This window comes from Platichthys flesus, chromosome 9, assembly GCF_949316205.1.
Source record: "Platichthys flesus chromosome 9, fPlaFle2.1, whole genome shotgun sequence".
Taxonomy (NCBI): Eukaryota; Metazoa; Chordata; class Actinopteri; order Pleuronectiformes; family Pleuronectidae; genus Platichthys; species Platichthys flesus.
In genome coordinates, this window is record NC_084953.1 from 18,099,824 (window position 1) to 18,117,825 (window position 18,002).

The window sequence follows — 18,002 nt, forward strand, 5'->3', positions numbered from 1 at the left end:
ACTTCCCCCCTTGGCTGAAAGTCGGCCTGGACGGCACCGAGGTCCCGCTGAACGCCGCAGCCGGAAGCCAAGCACCCAAGTGGCGAGTCGGGGGGTGGGTGGGGGGTCTCTACGTGAAGCTCCGGGAGGTGGGCATGGACGGGAAGGGGACCCTGAAGATGTTCGCCCGGAAGAAGCGGGAGCTCATCAAGACGCCGTCCATCTCGAAGAAGAGCCGATCCGGAAGCCCCGGGCGCCAGAGCAGCGCACAGTCAGTGAGTAGCATCACCTGTGTGTGTGTGAGTGTGTGAGAGAGAGATTGTTTGTGTGTATGTGTGTGTGTGTCAGTTGGAGAGGACAGGGCTCCAGACCACGGGTGATGGTGTGTTGTTACAAACCTCCACCAGATACAAATACTCTTTGGTGAAGTTAGGTCTGCTGGGTCTGGTGTGATCAGGGTGAGATACTCAACTCCTCTGTGTGAAACCTCATGATGCTGCACAGCCCGAGTTAAATATTCAGACAATTGAGTGTGTGTGTGTGTGTGTGTGGTTGACTGCATATAGGAAGTCCACTTTGAGTGTGTGGGTTTTTTATCGTGAATGCTCTTGCGAGATCACTCTCAAGCCGCCTGGGTGACCGAGCAGTAGTGGGGAAGGGAGCATGCTGAAGCGTGGTGGCAGAAGCAGCTACAACCCTTACTCTACGGGTCAGAGGGTTAAGAAGGGCGAGGACGGGCTGGACATCCTGCCCAACAAGCGCAGCGTATGGCTCAAGCAGGTACGTGTGAGGATGTGTCCAACGCAAACGGCAAATATGCAGGGAGGCTTTTCGGATTTGGAGTGTTTGTAGGACATCGTCAGGCCCCAAAGCTGGGAGGCCTTAAATCTGTCACAACTGGAGACAAGATGCCCACATCAGGCTGTAAAAAGTGACTGGTTGGTAGATAAGGTTATTTCCACCCCTGAAAATGTCTCTGTTCTTATTCCAAACAGTAAACAGCCTTTCTGTTAGTCCACGCTCTGCTCAGTTGGCCACACCCGACCACAGCTTGGAGCCAGGAAGTGTTGCTCAACGTAGCGCAGGATCTTGTGAAAGTGTTCGTGTGTGTGTGTGTGTGTTCACCAACAACAGCGCTGTTTGTGTGTGTTTAAAGGCCACAACAGTGCAGAGGGGTCACATTGATGTCTTTGTGCCGTTCAGCGCGCGTGTCCTGGATCATGTTATCATCTTGACCTCTCTCTTCCTGTCCTCCTCGCAGCTGTCGATCCTCACCGAGCAGAGCCGGAAAGATGCCGGCGACATCAGCCTCTCCTCTTTCTCCTCGGCCACTTCCTGCTCTTCGACCCACACTGCAGCCTCGGCCGGCCTCCTGGACCCCTCGGGGTCGTGCCCGGGGACTCCGAGCCCTCAGCACTGTAAGCTGTTGGCGATGCAAGGGATGGGCTCCCAGTCTCCGGTGTCCACCCTGAAGAGGCCCACCGCTCTGAGCAGACACGCCAGCGCTGCAGGTCTGGTTCCAACATCAGTAGAGCACAAACCTCCTCCAAGGCCCAACAGCCTTACATGTAAACCAGCGGCACTCCTAGATATCACTTCCCTAAATGTCCATTTTCATCAAGATCCATGAACTGTTCCCTGGGTCAAACTGTGATGATAAACACTGATGCTGTCTTGCTGGGTTAAAGAACCGACATTTAATGTGGTCGTCCCTGACCCGCACCTGCTTCCACCAAGTTCTGTGGAAATCTGTCCTGCAGTTTTTGTTTAATGTTACAAAGAAAACAACTAAAGCAAGAGGACAGGGGTGAAAATGTAACCTGTTTGGGACAGGCCTCACACATACTCTACACAAAATATTACACACAATTTCTAATTATCTGAATTCCGATTTCCGGGTTCATATAAACACTAACCAGTTATTTTTTATTTTTTTCCGCTAAATGCTTTTGTCCAAAAAATTTCCAAACACTGAAAAATGCTCATCCCAATGTGGCGACATCTTCAGACAGGTTGATTTTATTTGAGCTACACAATGAAGTTCAAAGACATTGTTTAAAACAATAAAAAACACCAATTAAAATAAATAGTTAAAACACAGTTGTGAAGAGTCGGATGAGGGCATGGATCCCACTGTGATGCCTGTCTGTTAAATGTGCACCAGCTGTGTGCTAGCTTAGCTTAGCGTAAAGACTGGAAACAAAGGAAAACCTTTAGCCTGGCTCTAATTCAACACGGTTTGTTTGTTTAATCCTCACAAATACCAGAGGATAAAACTGTTGGTTTTAAGATGTAGCCACCTGGTGTGCTGCGTGTCTCCTCAGGGTTCCCGTTGCAGTCATGGGTGTTCACGAAGGGCCACGGGAAAGGGGCCTTGACCCCAACTGCTCCCTCCGAGAGTCCAGAGAGCACGGCCATTGAGGTTGAGGACATCCCGGCCCTGCTGAGAGACGTGGCTCGCTTCGCTGAGGCTGTGGAGAAACTGAAGGACGTGGTGCTGGCTGAAGGTAAGAGGCCAAACTTCAACCAGCCACAGATCCACACACACATAATTACTGTCTAATCCATAGACTGTAAGATACAGATGGATGAAGGGACCACTCCCTAAAAATAGTGCTCCAGTGTAGATCATGAAACTGGCCTCCTCCCTGTTACTGGATGGGACATGGATCAAACTAAAAAGTGAACGTACGAGACAGCGGGAGGAAGTTGAGGCGCGTCCTCTTTAATTACAGTCTATGGTCGCACCTTTTTGAGTTTGGCTCCTATCAGAAACCTGTTTCGACGACTCGTTATGAATTCAGTTTGAACACAGAACAATTCTGTCTACTTTCTCTTCCCTTTTTGACTTTACACGCTGTCGCTCATTGCGACAACGACAAAGGAGGGTTTCTGTCAGCCTGCATCAGTCCTGTTCACTCACAGGTAAGGAGGCGGAGGAAGTCGGGCTGGGGGGGGGTTGTCAGAGCAACCCTGCACAACCGATCGAACAAGTGACAGAGCTTCCTCTCTCCAAACGAAGGGTTGTGTTTCCGCTGCGCCCACAGAGTAACCGCACTCTTGTCTCCAGCAGGAAGCTAGCTTCTTGTTTACTGCAGCCTCGCAGTCCCACACTGCAGAGTAGCAGGGCTGTGACAAGCAGGACACCTGTTCTTTTCCACCTGGAGAAACTTTGCCCCGAGACAGTTTGAGTCATAAGGTATTCTCTCTGGTTTGTCAGAGCAGATCTCTGTGGCTCAGATCGGAGGGGCCGAGCTGTGTTTCGTGGCCTTCACTGTTCTGTCCTGTTCTCCGCCCAGTGGCCCACCCTCTAAACAGGAAGCCATGATGGATAGTCTCTGACAGAACGGCCTCGTCCACACTTCCTCCTCTGATAGACTCGCTGCATCACTGTGACCCAATGCCTCCTCCTCCTCCTCCTCCTCCTCCTTCAGAGTTTGGGGCTTGTCTCCTCCTGTACTACAATCCAGAGATCTCCTTAATCTGGATCTCCGCTGTCCTTTTAGGTCCCACTTTAATTCTTTAACCTCAAACTGGTTTCATACAGAAGAGAATACGTGTATATAAGGTGTTCAATTGTCATCGACCGAGCAGGTGCGAAAGCAGATGTAGCAAAAAAAATAGAATTGATCCCTTCTATTGCAAAACAATAGAATCAACCACATGCTCTGTGGCACCAGGTGCAGGTCACCGTGTTCTTTTTGTCTGCTGCTCAGACATCCTGACACGCATTTTCAGACAGAGTGTTGGAGGACTGAGCGACCGGCTGCCCTCTGACCTCCTCTGTGAGCGAGCCGCCTCCATCAGAAGAAGGATGCACAGAGGACTGAATGAAACGTGTGCATGAGGGAATGAGGATGCGGGCTGGAGCTGTGTCACTAGTGAAATCAAAGCTGGAGGGCTGACACAGCCTCGACCCGACCCGCCTGACCCTCGCTCTCTATTAACAGCAGAAACGCTGACTTGGAGAGAGTTAAAGGAATAGATGCACATTAACGGAAATCTGTGTTTTTGGCTTCCTTACAGAGAGATAAGAATAACTCTACTCATCTGTACAATGAGTGTGTGAAGCAAGAGCTAGGATCCTCTTTAAGGAAATGGAACAAAATCCTCCAAACTTCAACAATAAATGTTTTCTTTCTTGTTGGATTTCAACTAGTTCGTTGTCCAGAAAGTCAGAACATTATAGTGAACTTTATTTGTACTTAAAGTTGAGGTAGATCGGACCTTACTCTTTATTATTTTTTATTTTTTTTAGACAGCTGAACTTGAATTTAAACGCTAGAGCCCTGAAGGCACCACAAAGGAGCAATCCCTTAATGGTCCCAGTTCACAACTGCATTACCGTGCAGTTAGGATTATTATGATGTGACTTTGACACAAACATCTAGAAAACCACTCATGTGGCCTCGTAGTGTTATCAGGTTTGAATATCCTCTAATTGATGCTTGTTTCAACCAGTACGTCTCCTCCCTCCCTCCCTCCCAGGTAAAGAGAGTCAGCGGCCCGTGGCCCACGAGTGTTTGGGTGAGGTCCTGCGGGTGCTGCGTCAGGTTATAAACACCTACCCTCTGTTGAACACGGTGGAGATCCTCACTGCTGCCGGGAAGCTCATATCCAAGGTCAAAGGTCAGTTGGTGCAGGAAAACCCTCAAACATGAACCCTAAATGAATAAAAACTGATAAACAAGCACCTTTCCAGCTGTTTTTTGCAATAACACTGATCCTAGAACCCAACATTGTGAGTTAATATATCCCATAGTTATAATGGTGAGGTTTTGACTTTTCAGGTTTCCACTATGAAGCTTGTAACGAGTCCGACAAGAAGGACTTTGAAAAGGCCATTGAAACCATCGCAGTTGCTTTTAGCAGCAAGTAAGTACATGGAACACCTTTTATAGTATTTCTTACTTTAGCCTTGTCATACACTTATGGTGATTACTAGACCATACACTTGTTACTGGTATTGATGCCATCTTTGCTCCAAAGTCTGTACAAGAGGGCCAGTAATTTACCTCTGTGCCTCTTTTACAGACGGAACAGGTAGTTCTTTTGTGTGTTTGTGTGTGTGCAGTAGTCTGTTGTAGGGAATGAGAGAAGTGCAGTGATGGTGACACATTTGCATGAGGCAGAGCAGAAAACAGGAAGTGGTTTTTCTTCTGCTGTGCGACACAAAACCAGAAGTCAGAGATGTTGTTCACCACCTGGCTGCTAAATGAACAGATTGCTACAGACTGAGGAGATGATATCGACTGTTCGCAGGATTTGAGACGCTCAAGACTGAAATGAACGATAGAATCTTTAACTAAGAACCTATCAAAGCTTTGTCTCCAATACAAATGTTTCTGTGAAAAATTATACTTTTTTTTTTTTTTAAATAACTTGAAACTTAAAAAGTTAACTTCGCATTTTAAAATGTATTTCTCTTGTTTAATTGAAGTATATATTGGGCGAGCAGTGAATCACATGCTTATCAGGGACATTTCAGGGCTTGATATCTGTCATAGGAGGAAGTGAGTTGGCAGACAGTTGAAATCTGCCTGACGTGTCTGTTTCCTCATTCTCTGTTTTTCTGCCAAGGACCTGAAAACAACAGTTTGCTTGTTTAGCGTCTTTTATAACAGTCAACAACCAAAGATGTCACAGTTTCACCTGAGTGGACGAGGCATTTGAAGAAGAATAGAAGTTACTGTATGTCAGAGTAAATTGATGTATAATATGAGGAGAGTAAAAGTTCAAATCCGGTGGATCAAAATCAAACTTGATGTTTTTATCACTTGGTCTTCTCAGCACCTGAAGAGGGGTTTTCATTTTTAAAACATCTCTAAACTGGTGGTCATCTTTTACGAACTGCCTAAATGCATGTACAGTGTCTCTGTGCTGATGTCAAAGTGTTTTCTCCTCAGTGTGTCTGAGCTGCTGATGGGAGAGGTGGACAGCAGCACGCTGCTCTCCCTGCTGCCCACCGAGAAAAGCAGGGTGGGTGAACCTTCTTCACAAAGCAACTCCTCTACCAGTCTCCAGAAGAGATTTACACTCCCACCCTTTCATGTTTGTGACTAATGAATGGTCTTTTGTGTTGTGCAGTCGATGGAGAACTTGTACAGTGCAACCGGCCAGGGAGCGGACGGCGGCCAGTTCAGGAGCGACCTGCAAGACATGGGTAGGACATCAGTCAGTCCTGTCCTCACACTGCAGCTGATCTCTGGGATACTTCTGCACATTTGTGCCCCCATTCACTCTTGTTTTCTCTTATTTATATATAGATATCATTTTTTTTATAGTTATTTCTAGATTAGTGTGTGCTTTGTCATTTGCATTAAAAAGTAGTGATGCGACCTTGACTGTAAAAAGGGGTGAAACACAACAGGAACACACAGTTATCACCAAAGTAAAATCTTAAACTAGAAGAGAACACACACATCGCACACTCATAGATCACCTCAACATGTCTGATCTCTTTACATTTATGTTCATCAACAATTTCCTATGAAACTAGTCAGACTGTCTCCCAATATTAAAGAAATAAAAAACAATGTCCTGGATCAGCCCCTTTGTCCAGGTCTGTGCCTAAATATAATGGGTTCTTCTGTGATTCATAGCACATCCTTCCCAGTTTCATAGAAATCCGATCAGTAGTTTATAGTAATCCTGCTGATAAACCAACCAACACAGAGACGGGGGTGAAAACATTTCCTCCTATCTCCGTAGGTAATATAACAGCAGTTGTTGTAGATGATCACCTCAGAGACAGATCTCCTCCTTCCTCCTCTGCAAATGTTCTCGCACACATCCTCCTCCTCTGACGGTCTTCACCGTAGCGCTTTGTGTAGTGACTTGTGTTGTGTATTGATGTGTAGGCCGGGGGGAGGAAGTGGATGTGATCCTCCAGCGCAGTGAGGGAGGAGTGGACTCAGCTCTGCTCTACGCTAAAACCATTTCCAAGTACATGAAGGACCTGATTAACTACGTGGAGAAGAGGATCTCACTGGGTAAGTGGGAAACTCAGAATTCCTTCAATCATGTTGAGGTTATTTGTCAGAGAAAGATGTTGACCTTTGCGGACTTGTTTTGTATTATCATAATTGTATTAAAATTTATATTCATATTTTAAAATGAATCTCTCAATTGTTGTAGCATTGTATAATTCTGCCCTTTGCAAACACGTCGCCTCAGTACCAGCTTGTGTGGTGACTTATCATTGTTAACTGTGTTCTTCTATTTACCAGAGACTGAGTTCTCCAAAGGCCTGCAGAGATTATACCAGTCCTGCAAACACAGCATAACGCATGTAAGCCCCTCTCTCTCATAGCTCATCTGTGATACTGAATGTTAAAAGCTAGATTTTTACATTATTCTCATACTCTTCCTCTCTGCGTTGTGTTCGCCTCCTCCAGCCCCACATGCCGCTCTTCTCCATCTACTCTCTGGCTCTGGAGCAGGACCAGGAGCAGGGCATAGGGCTGCAGCAGGCCAACAGCACCCTGCACAACCAGACCTTCATCCAGGTAACCTCTGCCTGCTCCCGTTAATCACCCTGCGACTGGCGCTCATAACCCTCTGCTGTTGCCGCTGCTCACATGGTGTTGATCTGTCGTCGCTTGTCCTTGCAGCCTCTGCTGCAGCGGAAACAGGAGCACGAAAAGAAACGGAAGGAGATCAAGGAACACTGGATTCGAGCAAAGAGAAGACTGGTACACTCTGAAATTCTGTACATGTTAGAATGAGTAGCAGTGGACTGTTTGTTTTATCTCTCTACGAAACTGTAAAGAGCCAAATGTGTGTGTCTGCGTTAAGATGGAGTGTGAGGCCAACCTGCGGAAGGCCAAGCAGGCCTACATGGCTCGCTGTGAGGAGTACGACAAGGCCAAGACCGCAGCCTGCCGAGCCGAGGAGGAGGGAGGAGGCTCGACGGCAAAGTCTGTGGAGAAGAAGAAACGATTGGAGGAGGAGGCTCGCAATAAGGTTTTTATCAGCTACATTTGCATTTGTACTGTCACACATGATCTCCATATTCAATTATCTACAAAAGTATTTGTTCATCTACCTGCCACATTATCATGATCAACACTTTGTGCTTTAAAAAGAAAAAAACAGGAGATTGGAAGTAAACGGAAAATCTAAAGTGGTGTGTGTTTGCATGTGCAGTCAGACGAGGCGGAGGCCACCTACCGGACGTGTATCGCAGACGCCACCGCTCAGCAGCTGGACCTGGAGCACTCCAAGGTCACGGTGCTGAGGCAGCTGCAGGACGTCATCAAACAGAGCGACCAGACACTCCGCTCGGTGAGAGTCGTCCCAAACCAGCACATAGTACACAACTGACCCGACGGTCGTCCGTGTACATCCGAATAACATCGACTGTCCTCTGCGTCCGCTCCTCCTCCAGGCGACCATCTCCTACTACCAGCTCATGCACATGCAGACTGTGGCTCTGCCCGTCCACTACCAGACCCTGTGTGAGAGCAGTAAGCTGTACGACCCAGGACAGCAGTACGCCGCCCACGTGCGAGACCTGCAGCTACCGGAGCAGCCCAACGTCCACTACACATTTGAGGCCTACTCCCCGTCAAGCTCCTCGTCGCAGTAAGAGGGAGTTTAATAAGAACCACAGTTATCCGAGTTTTCAGTCGCAACTTTTAAAGGAAAAAGTACAGCTTTGATTAAATTGACTGTCTTGTAACTCCACATTGGTGCAGCCACGGCCACAGACTAAGGAACGACAGTTTCAACACAGAGCAGTCGAGCCACACAGACGGTCCTGCTGCCTGCGTGGATACAGCAGCTGCTGACAAAGAGGCAGAGGCTCACCGCAAGAGTGAGTGATCCCTGCTGACGTCACTGTGTCAGCAGTGGCTCGAAAGATTATTATATTTATTATAGAGTAAACAGTAGAGCACGGCCTATTTATTGTATGGCCGATAATATCCGCTTAATATAGAATAATATTGGCTTTTACAGATATATTGGTGTCTGTGTTTATGTTTGCCATTAGAAAATCAAATGTGGACTTTTTTTCTGTAAAATGTCTTTTACTTTAGAATTCTTAATTTTCTTTAGTTCAAGTTCTAAATATTCAATTGTATTTGTGTCTTTTTATTTAAAGTTATTTGTATTGAAGTTGATGGGGAAACTGTAAAATATCAAGCCTCAAATGCATTCATATGGGTTTGATATTAACTTCTTTCTGAATCAATGTTTTTTCAGTATCGGCCCCAAAACATCCATATCAGTTCGGGCTCTAGTAAACGGCAGTGAAAGGATGAGCGTAGCAGAAGAGATATTTAGTCAAGTTTTGATACTTTGTTGACGCTTTCTATTTCTGCTGTCACCAGGACAAGGCCACAAGTCGTGGGGCTCGACGGTGAGCGATGACAGCGTTGCGGGAGAGGGAGGCCTCGAGTCTCCCACTGCCAGCACAAGTGAGCCAGAGCTGATTCACAGCAGCACACAAACAAACATCATCTCTATGTAATGATGAGGAAGAATTTGTCTTTTTCTCAGGAGAAATCTTGTTGGAGGCAGGAGTATGTCTGAGAAATGTATTTAAAGTGTGTTATGATTGTAGGTGACATCAGTAAGATTGTTCGCACATCGTCCACTGGGACAATGTCGTCCAGTGAAGACGTAGAAGAGAAAGACAGGAATGTAGAGTCATTTGAAACTCCAGGTAAGACTCAGATTACTTTCAGATTTTTTTTTATTTAACTATTCTGCTAAACTGAGAGAAAATGTGGGCTATCTTTATACATGATGGGGATCTTTTCCTCCAGATATTAACGGCATGGATCCGGATGTGGTGGTGTCCACCAGACCTTTCCGTAACCTCGGCCTGTCCAAAGCAGCCCGGACCCACCGACTGAGGAAGCTGCGGACCCCCTCCAAGTGCCGCGAGTGTGACAGCTATGTTTACTTTCAGGGGGCTGAGTGCGAGGAGGTGAGTTCCTAATCACGTCTCCAGACACAAAGATTTGTGTCCTGAGAAGAACTTCAGCATGTGATCATGAGATCTCGTATTTCAATCCCTCTTTCAAGGAACTCATGTTTTTTCATCAGCATTTGTGTGATTAGTTAGAAAGATAATGCAAAATATACTCCAGCTATTTCCAGCCTGACCCAAGAAAGAACTCAAAACCAAAACCTTTCGGAGCGGATCTGGATAAATATTCCTGGAAATACTTTTTTCAATTTCTTTAACATGGCAGCTGGGCTGTGGGCCGACTGCCCTTCTAGTAAAGGTTTTGGACTTCATCTAGTCGGCGCCTTCTTCTTCTCTGTCCTCAGTGTTTCCTGGCTTGTCACAAGCGCTGCCTGGAGACTCTGGCCATCCAGTGTGGCCATAAGAAGCTCCAGGGCCGCCTGCAGCTGTTCGGCAGGGAGTTCTCTCAGGTGGCCAGCTGTGCCAGTGACGGGATCCCCTTCATCGTCACCAAGTGCATCTCTGAGATCGAGAGACGGGCTCTCAAGATGAAGGTGAGAAACCTTTCCTCCGCCACAGGGAAGAAGTCTCCTGTGTCTGGTACAAACCACTGCTTCCTCCCTGCAGGGCATCTACAGGGTGAACGGGGTGAAGACTCGAGTGGAGAAACTGTGTCAGGCCTTTGAGAATGGCAAGGAGCTGGTGGAGCTGTCCCAGTGTTCTCCACACGACATCAGCAACGTGCTCAAGCTTTACCTCCGACAGGTACACACACATGAAAGTACACTCTGACATGTTTTCATCTGAATTGTGGCAGAATATGTATCTGGATCCTCGACTTGTTTAAGGTGTCCTTGTTTTTGCCACATTCATGTTTCTATCAGGAGATTCTGGCTTGGTTTTCTTTCTTAAAGTTAAAAATGATATTATACACACATCTTAGTCATTGAATTCAGTCCCATTTATAATTGGTTGGACTGACCCCTTGTCCCAGTCAAAGGAAATCTTAAAGCTTCAGCTTAACAAGACAAGTCTATGCTTCCAACTTTATGGGAACAGTTTGGGGACGGCCCTTTTCTGTTGCAGCCCCAGTGCACAAAGCAAGGTCCATAAAGACCTGGTTGGGTGTGGAAGAACTAGACTGGACCGTTCAAAGATTCCAACAGGCACTTGGAAACTGTTTTAGCTACAAATATAATGGATTAAGAATGGGATGTCATAAAAGCTCCTATAGGTGATAACTTTCTCCAAATAGTCCATCTGTAGTTCAGTGTTTTATTAATGGCATTCATTGGTAAAAAGATTCATTCAAAAGAACCTTTACAAATGGATTAATAAGTTAACAATAAAGTAGGCTACATTTAAAAGAAATCCAACTTGTGATCAAGATGTCACAGAAGTGTTTTTTTTTTACTTCTGAATTGAGATGCCCAATCTCTCAAACCCAAACAAAATATAACTGGATTAAACTAGACAGATGGGACCTATTTGCTTTCAAAGTAAAGGCTAATTGAGAGGCTCTTTGTGGACTTTGGTTGGACCATCTCATTAATTCAGTGTTACAGAGCAGAATTTGTATCTTAATTGATTGCAAGATGCCTCTGTAGATTGTCATGGGAAATTTACAAATATTTTAATTAAATAAATTGAGTGTTTATTTGGATATTTTCGGGACAGAGCCTCTCGCCAAAGTCGCAATACAAATAATTTGAAAGTACTACATACTCTCCATTTACATCATATATACACATGATTATAAATACCTGTGAACACACACATAGTTCAATATACATTCATTCCTAGTCACATACACAGTATATATAAACAATATTTTTTTTTCTTCCCATTAATCCTTTTACTCCTGTGAAATGTAAGTACTTATGTGTTTTAAAGTTATATCTAACTTTCTCTTGTTTCACTGTTGATAAAATGTGTGTTCACACCAAGCTCCACCCCTAACACCCTGTTTCCTTTTGTCATTCGCCTCCAGCTACCTGAGCCCATCATGCTGTTCCGCCTCTACAACAGCCTGATGGGTTTGGCCAAAGAGAGTCTTCAGAGTGACAGTGAGCCACCTGAAAGGGAGGAGGCCGAGCCGAGCAGTGTTAACTCAGCAGGGGGTCGGGGGCCCGAGCTGGTGGATCGGGGACCTGACACTGATCCAGACATCCTGGTGCTGGTGGACAAGCTGAAGGAGCTTCTAAAGGAGCTGCCCAAGGCTAACATCTCTACACTGCGATACATCATCCGCCACCTCAGAAGGTCAGTTATTACACCTCTTCTAGTGAAGAAAGACTTTATTTTATTTATTTTTTAATGCCTGATAAGAGTGATTAGGTATATAAATGTAGTTTTGATCATTCCCCTAACTTCCTACTCCCAGGATCGCAGAGCTGGAGGAGGATAACAAGATGAGTCCCAGTAACCTGGGGATCGTGTTTGGCCCCTCCCTGATGCGGCCCCGTCCGACCGGCGCCACGATATCCCTGTCGTCTCTGGTTGATTACCCCCATCAGGCCCGCATCGTAGAAGCCCTCATCGTCTTCTATTCATCCATCTTCCACAACAAAACCTCTCAGTCCCAAAAGAACAATCGCTCTGACTCCACCACCACTCAGCAGGTACACCTCTGTGTAATGAGGGCTGATATTAATCCCCTAAATTGTTGTTTTTTACAGCAGACAGTGTGTTAACGTATTTTAATCAGCAAATTCATGAAATATATGTTTGGACATCAGGAACGCTGGGAGGGAACTTCATTACATCATTCATTACATGGCTGCATTTGGAAAATGTCCGATTTTTTGGGTTTCCTAATCTCTGTCCCTTGACACCGATACAAAATGTCATGAGGTCAAGGAAAGAGGTGCAGGAGAATCTGTAAGCAGTTAGAAAAGGAGAACAGTGTGACGACAATGCAACTCCACTTCCCCTCAGCATTAAACCAACTTTATTGGAGACACTTGGACTGCACGGTACAGAGATATCAGGAGCTCAGACAAATATGTGAAGATATACATCAGTTCTGGATTGTATCAGGAGAATATAATGGATGCTCTGTTTTTTTTTTTTTTCATATTTACATGGGTGTGTTCCAGTGCAACAACGAGGTTGTGTCACTGTAAATGTGTTACCTTTTAGAAAAGAGATAAGTTTGAAACCAATGAAAATCCTTTCCTCATCATTTAGAAGTTCAAACGGTTCTTAGTATGGCAGCCGCAAAAAAACGAAATCATCTTAATTACTAAATAAAATGTACTATTCCAATACACCTTAACTTTCACTAAGTATTAGACTGATAGTCAACTGTCATCTTTTTGATTACAACTTAAATGTTCACATGCTAATTAAACTACATACAGATGTCAAAGTTTCAAACGAAATGACATTGTAAATCAAAGGGGGCAAAGACAACAAACTTTTATTTCTGAAGTAATTTTGCTTTGACGGGCTTTTAATGTAAAGATATCATTTCCAGAAGAACAGTGAGCTTATTTTGCAAATATCCGTTTGTGAAAGGTAAGAGGAAATGGGCAGTCGTATATCTTTTATATTCATTAGCAAAACCTGCCATGATGGCATTTGCATTTTTATTGAAAACAAACACTAGTCTTGTTAATGCAATCTGTTAACTGCCTCCTTTAGGATCAGGGTGCTGTTGCCACTGAGGAGATGGTGAGTCCCGGTGATGGAGAGGAGGATGGAGGCACAGAGAGTAAACCAGACTCTGACAAGACGGAGGAGGGATGTGGTAAGTTGTTATAAAGGTAAACCACGCATAGTACCGTACTAAATTAAAGCGCTTCATCTTGTGGTTCCTGCTGAGTAAAAAAAAAAAAACATTCAGCATGTCTTGTGTTTGACCTGAGTGTTAAAAAGCAATTTCCTCTTTATCCCCATTCATTCAGAGAGTTCTCTGGGCTCATTGGGCTCCAGTGAGCAGCTTCCAGACTCTGACTTTGAGCCGGATGAGAGCGAGCAGAGGCCTGCACACCGTCCCTGCCTGGTGAAGCAGGAGAGCGAGGTGAGCGTGGATGACGACCAGCTGAGCTACAGGGACAGCCTGGACCTGTCCAGCCAGTCTGCAACCCACACCGACCCAGAGCAGGAAGAGGATCAAGACCCAGAAATCCCAGCAGCTAGAGAGCCCCCTGCTCTGCCAGAGAGCGGGCCCCCTGATGAAGACACCGGGGCTGAGCAGACCCTGAGCGCCTCGCTGGCCGAGCTCAATGTGAATCAGTCCAACAACAACAACTACCCATATTCCCCTATTTTAAGCATGTCAGGGCTTAGGCTGGGACGTCTGTGTGGAAAGAAATTACCCTTAACTAGGAACAGGGACAGTAGCCCGGAGTTTGTCTGACATAGTGTAGAATCTGATAAGGTCCAGTGACATGAATCTGGTTTTTATGCTTTAAAATCCAGGGAAACTTAAAACTGAGAGGATTCTTTAATACTGAACATCAAATTTCATTTTAACCTGTGCAGATGTTTTTTGCAGGCGGTACCGTTTTATCCTCTGCACGCTTACTGCTGTTTGAAGCAATTGTTTCGGTCATTTTTTTTTTTGTCTCAAATGATTTTTAAATGTTTTCTGTTTTTAAGTGTTATCCTCATTGCTCTAACAATACTGAGAAAAGTGAGACGAGTCATGTCAGAATGTGTACAATGCAGATTTTTTTATTTTTTTTTTTTTTAAGTAAATTCTCTTTCAAGTGCTGCAGGTTCCTTTTCAGCACTATATAAAAAATAAATAAATGTAATAAATTCTTATAAATGTTGCCTGTATTACCTTTACGGCTGTTTGGTCTATTTTAATAAAAATCTAATTTTACATTGGTCCTTGTTGTTCCATGTTTGATATTGTTTTGGCAACAGAGAAATGTTTGCCAAACATGACCATGAAGGAAATGGATGAGTTAATAAAGAGTAACTACCAGTGACAGAATATTTACTTCCTGGTGATGGAACAGTTTACCACAGTGGGTGGTAACTCTGATACCGGACACTGGGGAGACTATGCAGCCAGTTCTAAAAGCTTCAGCCTACAGGAGCTAAGGTATGCCTTTTAAACGGAGAAAGAAGGTAGGTCTTTAAAACCATTAGTCTGATGTAGATAGGTTTTTGTGATGAGATTATGTGGAGTAAGTTATAACAATATTTCAAGTTTTAATTCTTTATTTTACAAAATCTTATCTCAGGAAATATTTCAATTAAACAAAAGCGGTCAAAAAGCAGATGGATAATTTCTTTAACATCTTCAATTTCCTTCACGGGTCCTAAATGTTGATGCAGCCGAACACCTGAAAGATAAAACAAACTTTGTCAAGAAACTACATCCTCGGACACAAACACTTGCTGACGCGGATTAGACCTGTTTACTTGACTACAGAGGAAATTAACAGACTATTTGATTCATTGATATCACTGACTTTCTGAGGCAGATGTACCTGTGAGGCTAATATTACAAGTTTAATTCCACCGATGACCGTCTCACCCTTAGTATTATTTGATTCCATACCTGTGTGTCACTGGACCAGTCTGTATGTGATATACCTCCCAGCTGTTTCACTCGGCCGGATGATCTTTACTACCTGAAAGAGTTAAAGGAAAATAAAGCAGGATTTTAGTTTGGACTCTAACACAATCCACATCATTGAGTTGCTGTGACGACAACACACTTTGACCACAGTTGATGAAAGTTGTCTGTTTTGAATACTGGCCCACGTATTCATACAATGGTAGCTTGTCCAGTTAAATAGATGTCTAACGTTCAGAAGTTTAGCTGTTGTCTATATCAGCAATAACACTTCGAACTAGATACAGGTCTGAAACGTTTCAGTGATCACAAGCCCTTATTCAAAAGCAGTCTATTGAATGCATAGAAAAGATTTAGTGCACAACATTAAGCAGCCAGTTGAGGGTGATTTTGTTCATACATTGTCAATTTAGAAAGTATCGAGATTTTTTACCTGTCCTCGTTTTAAGCCAAAGTAGCGAGCGACAGGGTCTCCAGCCTGGATCCTCGGCAACTGACTCTCTTTTAATTTGCTGAAGTAAAAAGGTTAAGGAAGGACCACAAATACATAACCTCTCGAGCAGCTGAGTATTACGGGAACACTGCATACATTGGTCTTTACATAACTGCAGTCTTAAAGGATACTATCTCCCCAGAATGTCAGACACTTCCTCTTTTGTCATAACTATGTGCTCTGGAACAAGCTGAAGGAAAAAGAAAATCATCCATCAAACACAAACATGTACTGATGAGCCACAGTCAAATGAGATGGAATCATTAGATATACTGTTGATCGGCAGATACAGTGGACTCAGCAGTGTGTTGTTTACCTCATGCTCTGTGATGTTGATAAGCAGCTCTTGTTGAAGGAACTGCTCCAATATGTATTTGGGCGCCATGTCGACTAGAGACTGAAAGAAAACATTACCATGTATAACTGTGCCAAACGAGAGACTTGTTTCTGTTCATTACCAAATGTTTTATGTTAGCAATACTTAAAATTGTTGTTTACCTGTTTGGCTGAGGGTGTCATGCCCATCTGCACAACAATGATGGCTCGTGTGATGTTCTCTTCCTGCATCCTCTGACAGTACATCTTTATCGTCTTGATTCCCACCTTGGGCTCCTCTGAAGAATAATTAGTTCCATATTATCAAATAGATGCATTCAAAACCACCACAATGTCAAGTTTCAACAGTATTACCCAGAAATGATTAATGTACTCGTCTCATCTTTGGTGAAGTTACTATTTGTGTGTTTCTATGTGGCAACATTGACCAGTCACTAACATAGGGTGTGAACCTACCAGGAAAGAAAACAAACATCTGGTCGGTGGGGTCGTCGTTGTGAGCCACCAGCACCGTGAGGTCTGTGCGTCTGGGGCGACCCTCGCTGGGTTTGTCTCCAAACTGACTCTTGAACTCATCCAGCGTCTGGTCCAACTCGTCCTGTGTCACCAGGTAGCCTCGGTCATGGCACAGCTGAGGACACGGGGGCGAAGCCATGTAGACAGTGAGTGTGGAAACAGCCACAGATCAGAGCTCCCTACAGACTAGCTTCTTTCTCCAGGGTGTAACCCACATTTAACCGTGATCACAATGCGATATATACTGGGCTTTAATTATAAATTAGGTTGATGTACGATCTATAGATAAGGTTTCAATTCTTCATTTTGGCGAATAACGTTTGTGTTGGTTCGCAGGCAGAGAGTGGAACTTCCTGAAACGAGTTGTTGTTGTTTTACTCTCACTCTTGGTCATTTGCTCCGAAGCCACACACGAAAACACTACACACACAAACAGCGGGTCAGTATACCGGATGCAAACTACATAATGATGACGATCAAATCAACAAAACCCCAAATGCCCATCGTTACACAGCGGAACAGCTTTACAAGCTATGCTAAGCTAACAAGCTAAAAGAAAACATTCAAACGCAGCGCACCTGCATGATGGTTTTGCGAATCTTCCACAGCCTGTACGTTTCCTCTTCGTCATCCATATCGTTACACTTTGATCTAAATGTGTATTTTGTTTAGTTTATCACTGAACTGCAGCGGATGAAGCGACGCACGTTTTTGTAAACGACGCAGCTTGATGACGTAGAGGTAACGCAGAGCGGTATGGATGCAGTGTAATAAATAAATATATTAATAACAGTAACAACAATAATTGTGATAAGAACCATGAATATCACAAAAATAACAACACCAAAATAAATAATAATAATAAAATAAATAACAACAATAATATGAAAACATTTACGTTGTTTCCGCCAACCCAGTGCTTGTGCCGCGTTCATTTACACCTCGGAGCTCGGCAGTTAAGAATAACGTCAGGAGAAACACGAGTTAATTGCGTTTCAGTTGCAATGGAACAATGTTTACATCCTCCAAATCACAATGACGCATAATGCATTATTTAACGGATAGCAACTCCGGAGTAACATGTCCATAAACAGAAATTGGACAGCACTATTTGTACCACAAATGTACTGACAGAAGTGCTACTAAACAGTACAAACTACAGCTTTCACTAAGAAGCCATCTTAGATTTGACAGTCTGGGGTGGTGACGTTCCTCCGACT

General features: G+C 44.3%; 2 protein-coding genes across 3 annotated transcripts; one reads left to right on the plus strand and one right to left on the minus strand.

Moving 5' to 3' along the window:
* The first annotated feature begins 94 nt into the window (after positions 1-94).
* Positions 95-14,732, plus strand: arhgap45b (Rho GTPase activating protein 45b). 2 transcript variants are annotated; one of them, XM_062395022.1, is made up of 24 exons: positions 95-254; positions 1,241-1,490; positions 2,304-2,486; positions 4,468-4,608; positions 4,770-4,854; positions 5,886-5,958; positions 6,067-6,142; positions 6,840-6,971; positions 7,209-7,270; positions 7,377-7,487; positions 7,593-7,673; positions 7,777-7,944; positions 8,128-8,265; positions 8,369-8,565; positions 8,679-8,797; positions 9,315-9,401; positions 9,548-9,649; positions 9,753-9,916; positions 10,264-10,452; positions 10,526-10,663; positions 11,889-12,160; positions 12,282-12,519; positions 13,544-13,649; positions 13,807-14,732. In XM_062395022.1, exons 1-24 carry the CDS (start codon positions 135-137, stop codon positions 14,259-14,261), a joined length of 3,687 nt encoding a protein of 1,228 aa, XP_062251006.1. In that variant the 5' UTR covers positions 95-134; the 3' UTR covers positions 14,262-14,732. The 2 variants fall into 2 exon arrangements, with proteins under 2 accessions (XP_062251006.1, XP_062251007.1); XM_062395023.1 differs by lacking the exon at positions 95-254 and adding an exon at positions 628-759.
* Positions 14,733-15,058: 326 nt separating this feature from the next.
* Positions 15,059-17,526, minus strand: polr2eb (RNA polymerase II, I and III subunit E, b). The gene is made up of 8 exons (XM_062396300.1): positions 17,361-17,526; positions 16,723-16,897; positions 16,429-16,544; positions 16,247-16,327; positions 16,062-16,120; positions 15,871-15,949; positions 15,420-15,492; positions 15,059-15,201 (listed from the first exon to the last, which is right to left on the minus strand). The coding sequence occupies exons 1-7, from the start codon at positions 17,415-17,417 to the stop codon at positions 15,427-15,429; spliced, it is 633 nt and encodes a 210-aa protein (XP_062252284.1). The 5' UTR covers positions 17,418-17,526; the 3' UTR covers positions 15,059-15,201; positions 15,420-15,426.
* Between the last annotated feature and the right edge of the window lie 476 nt (positions 17,527-18,002).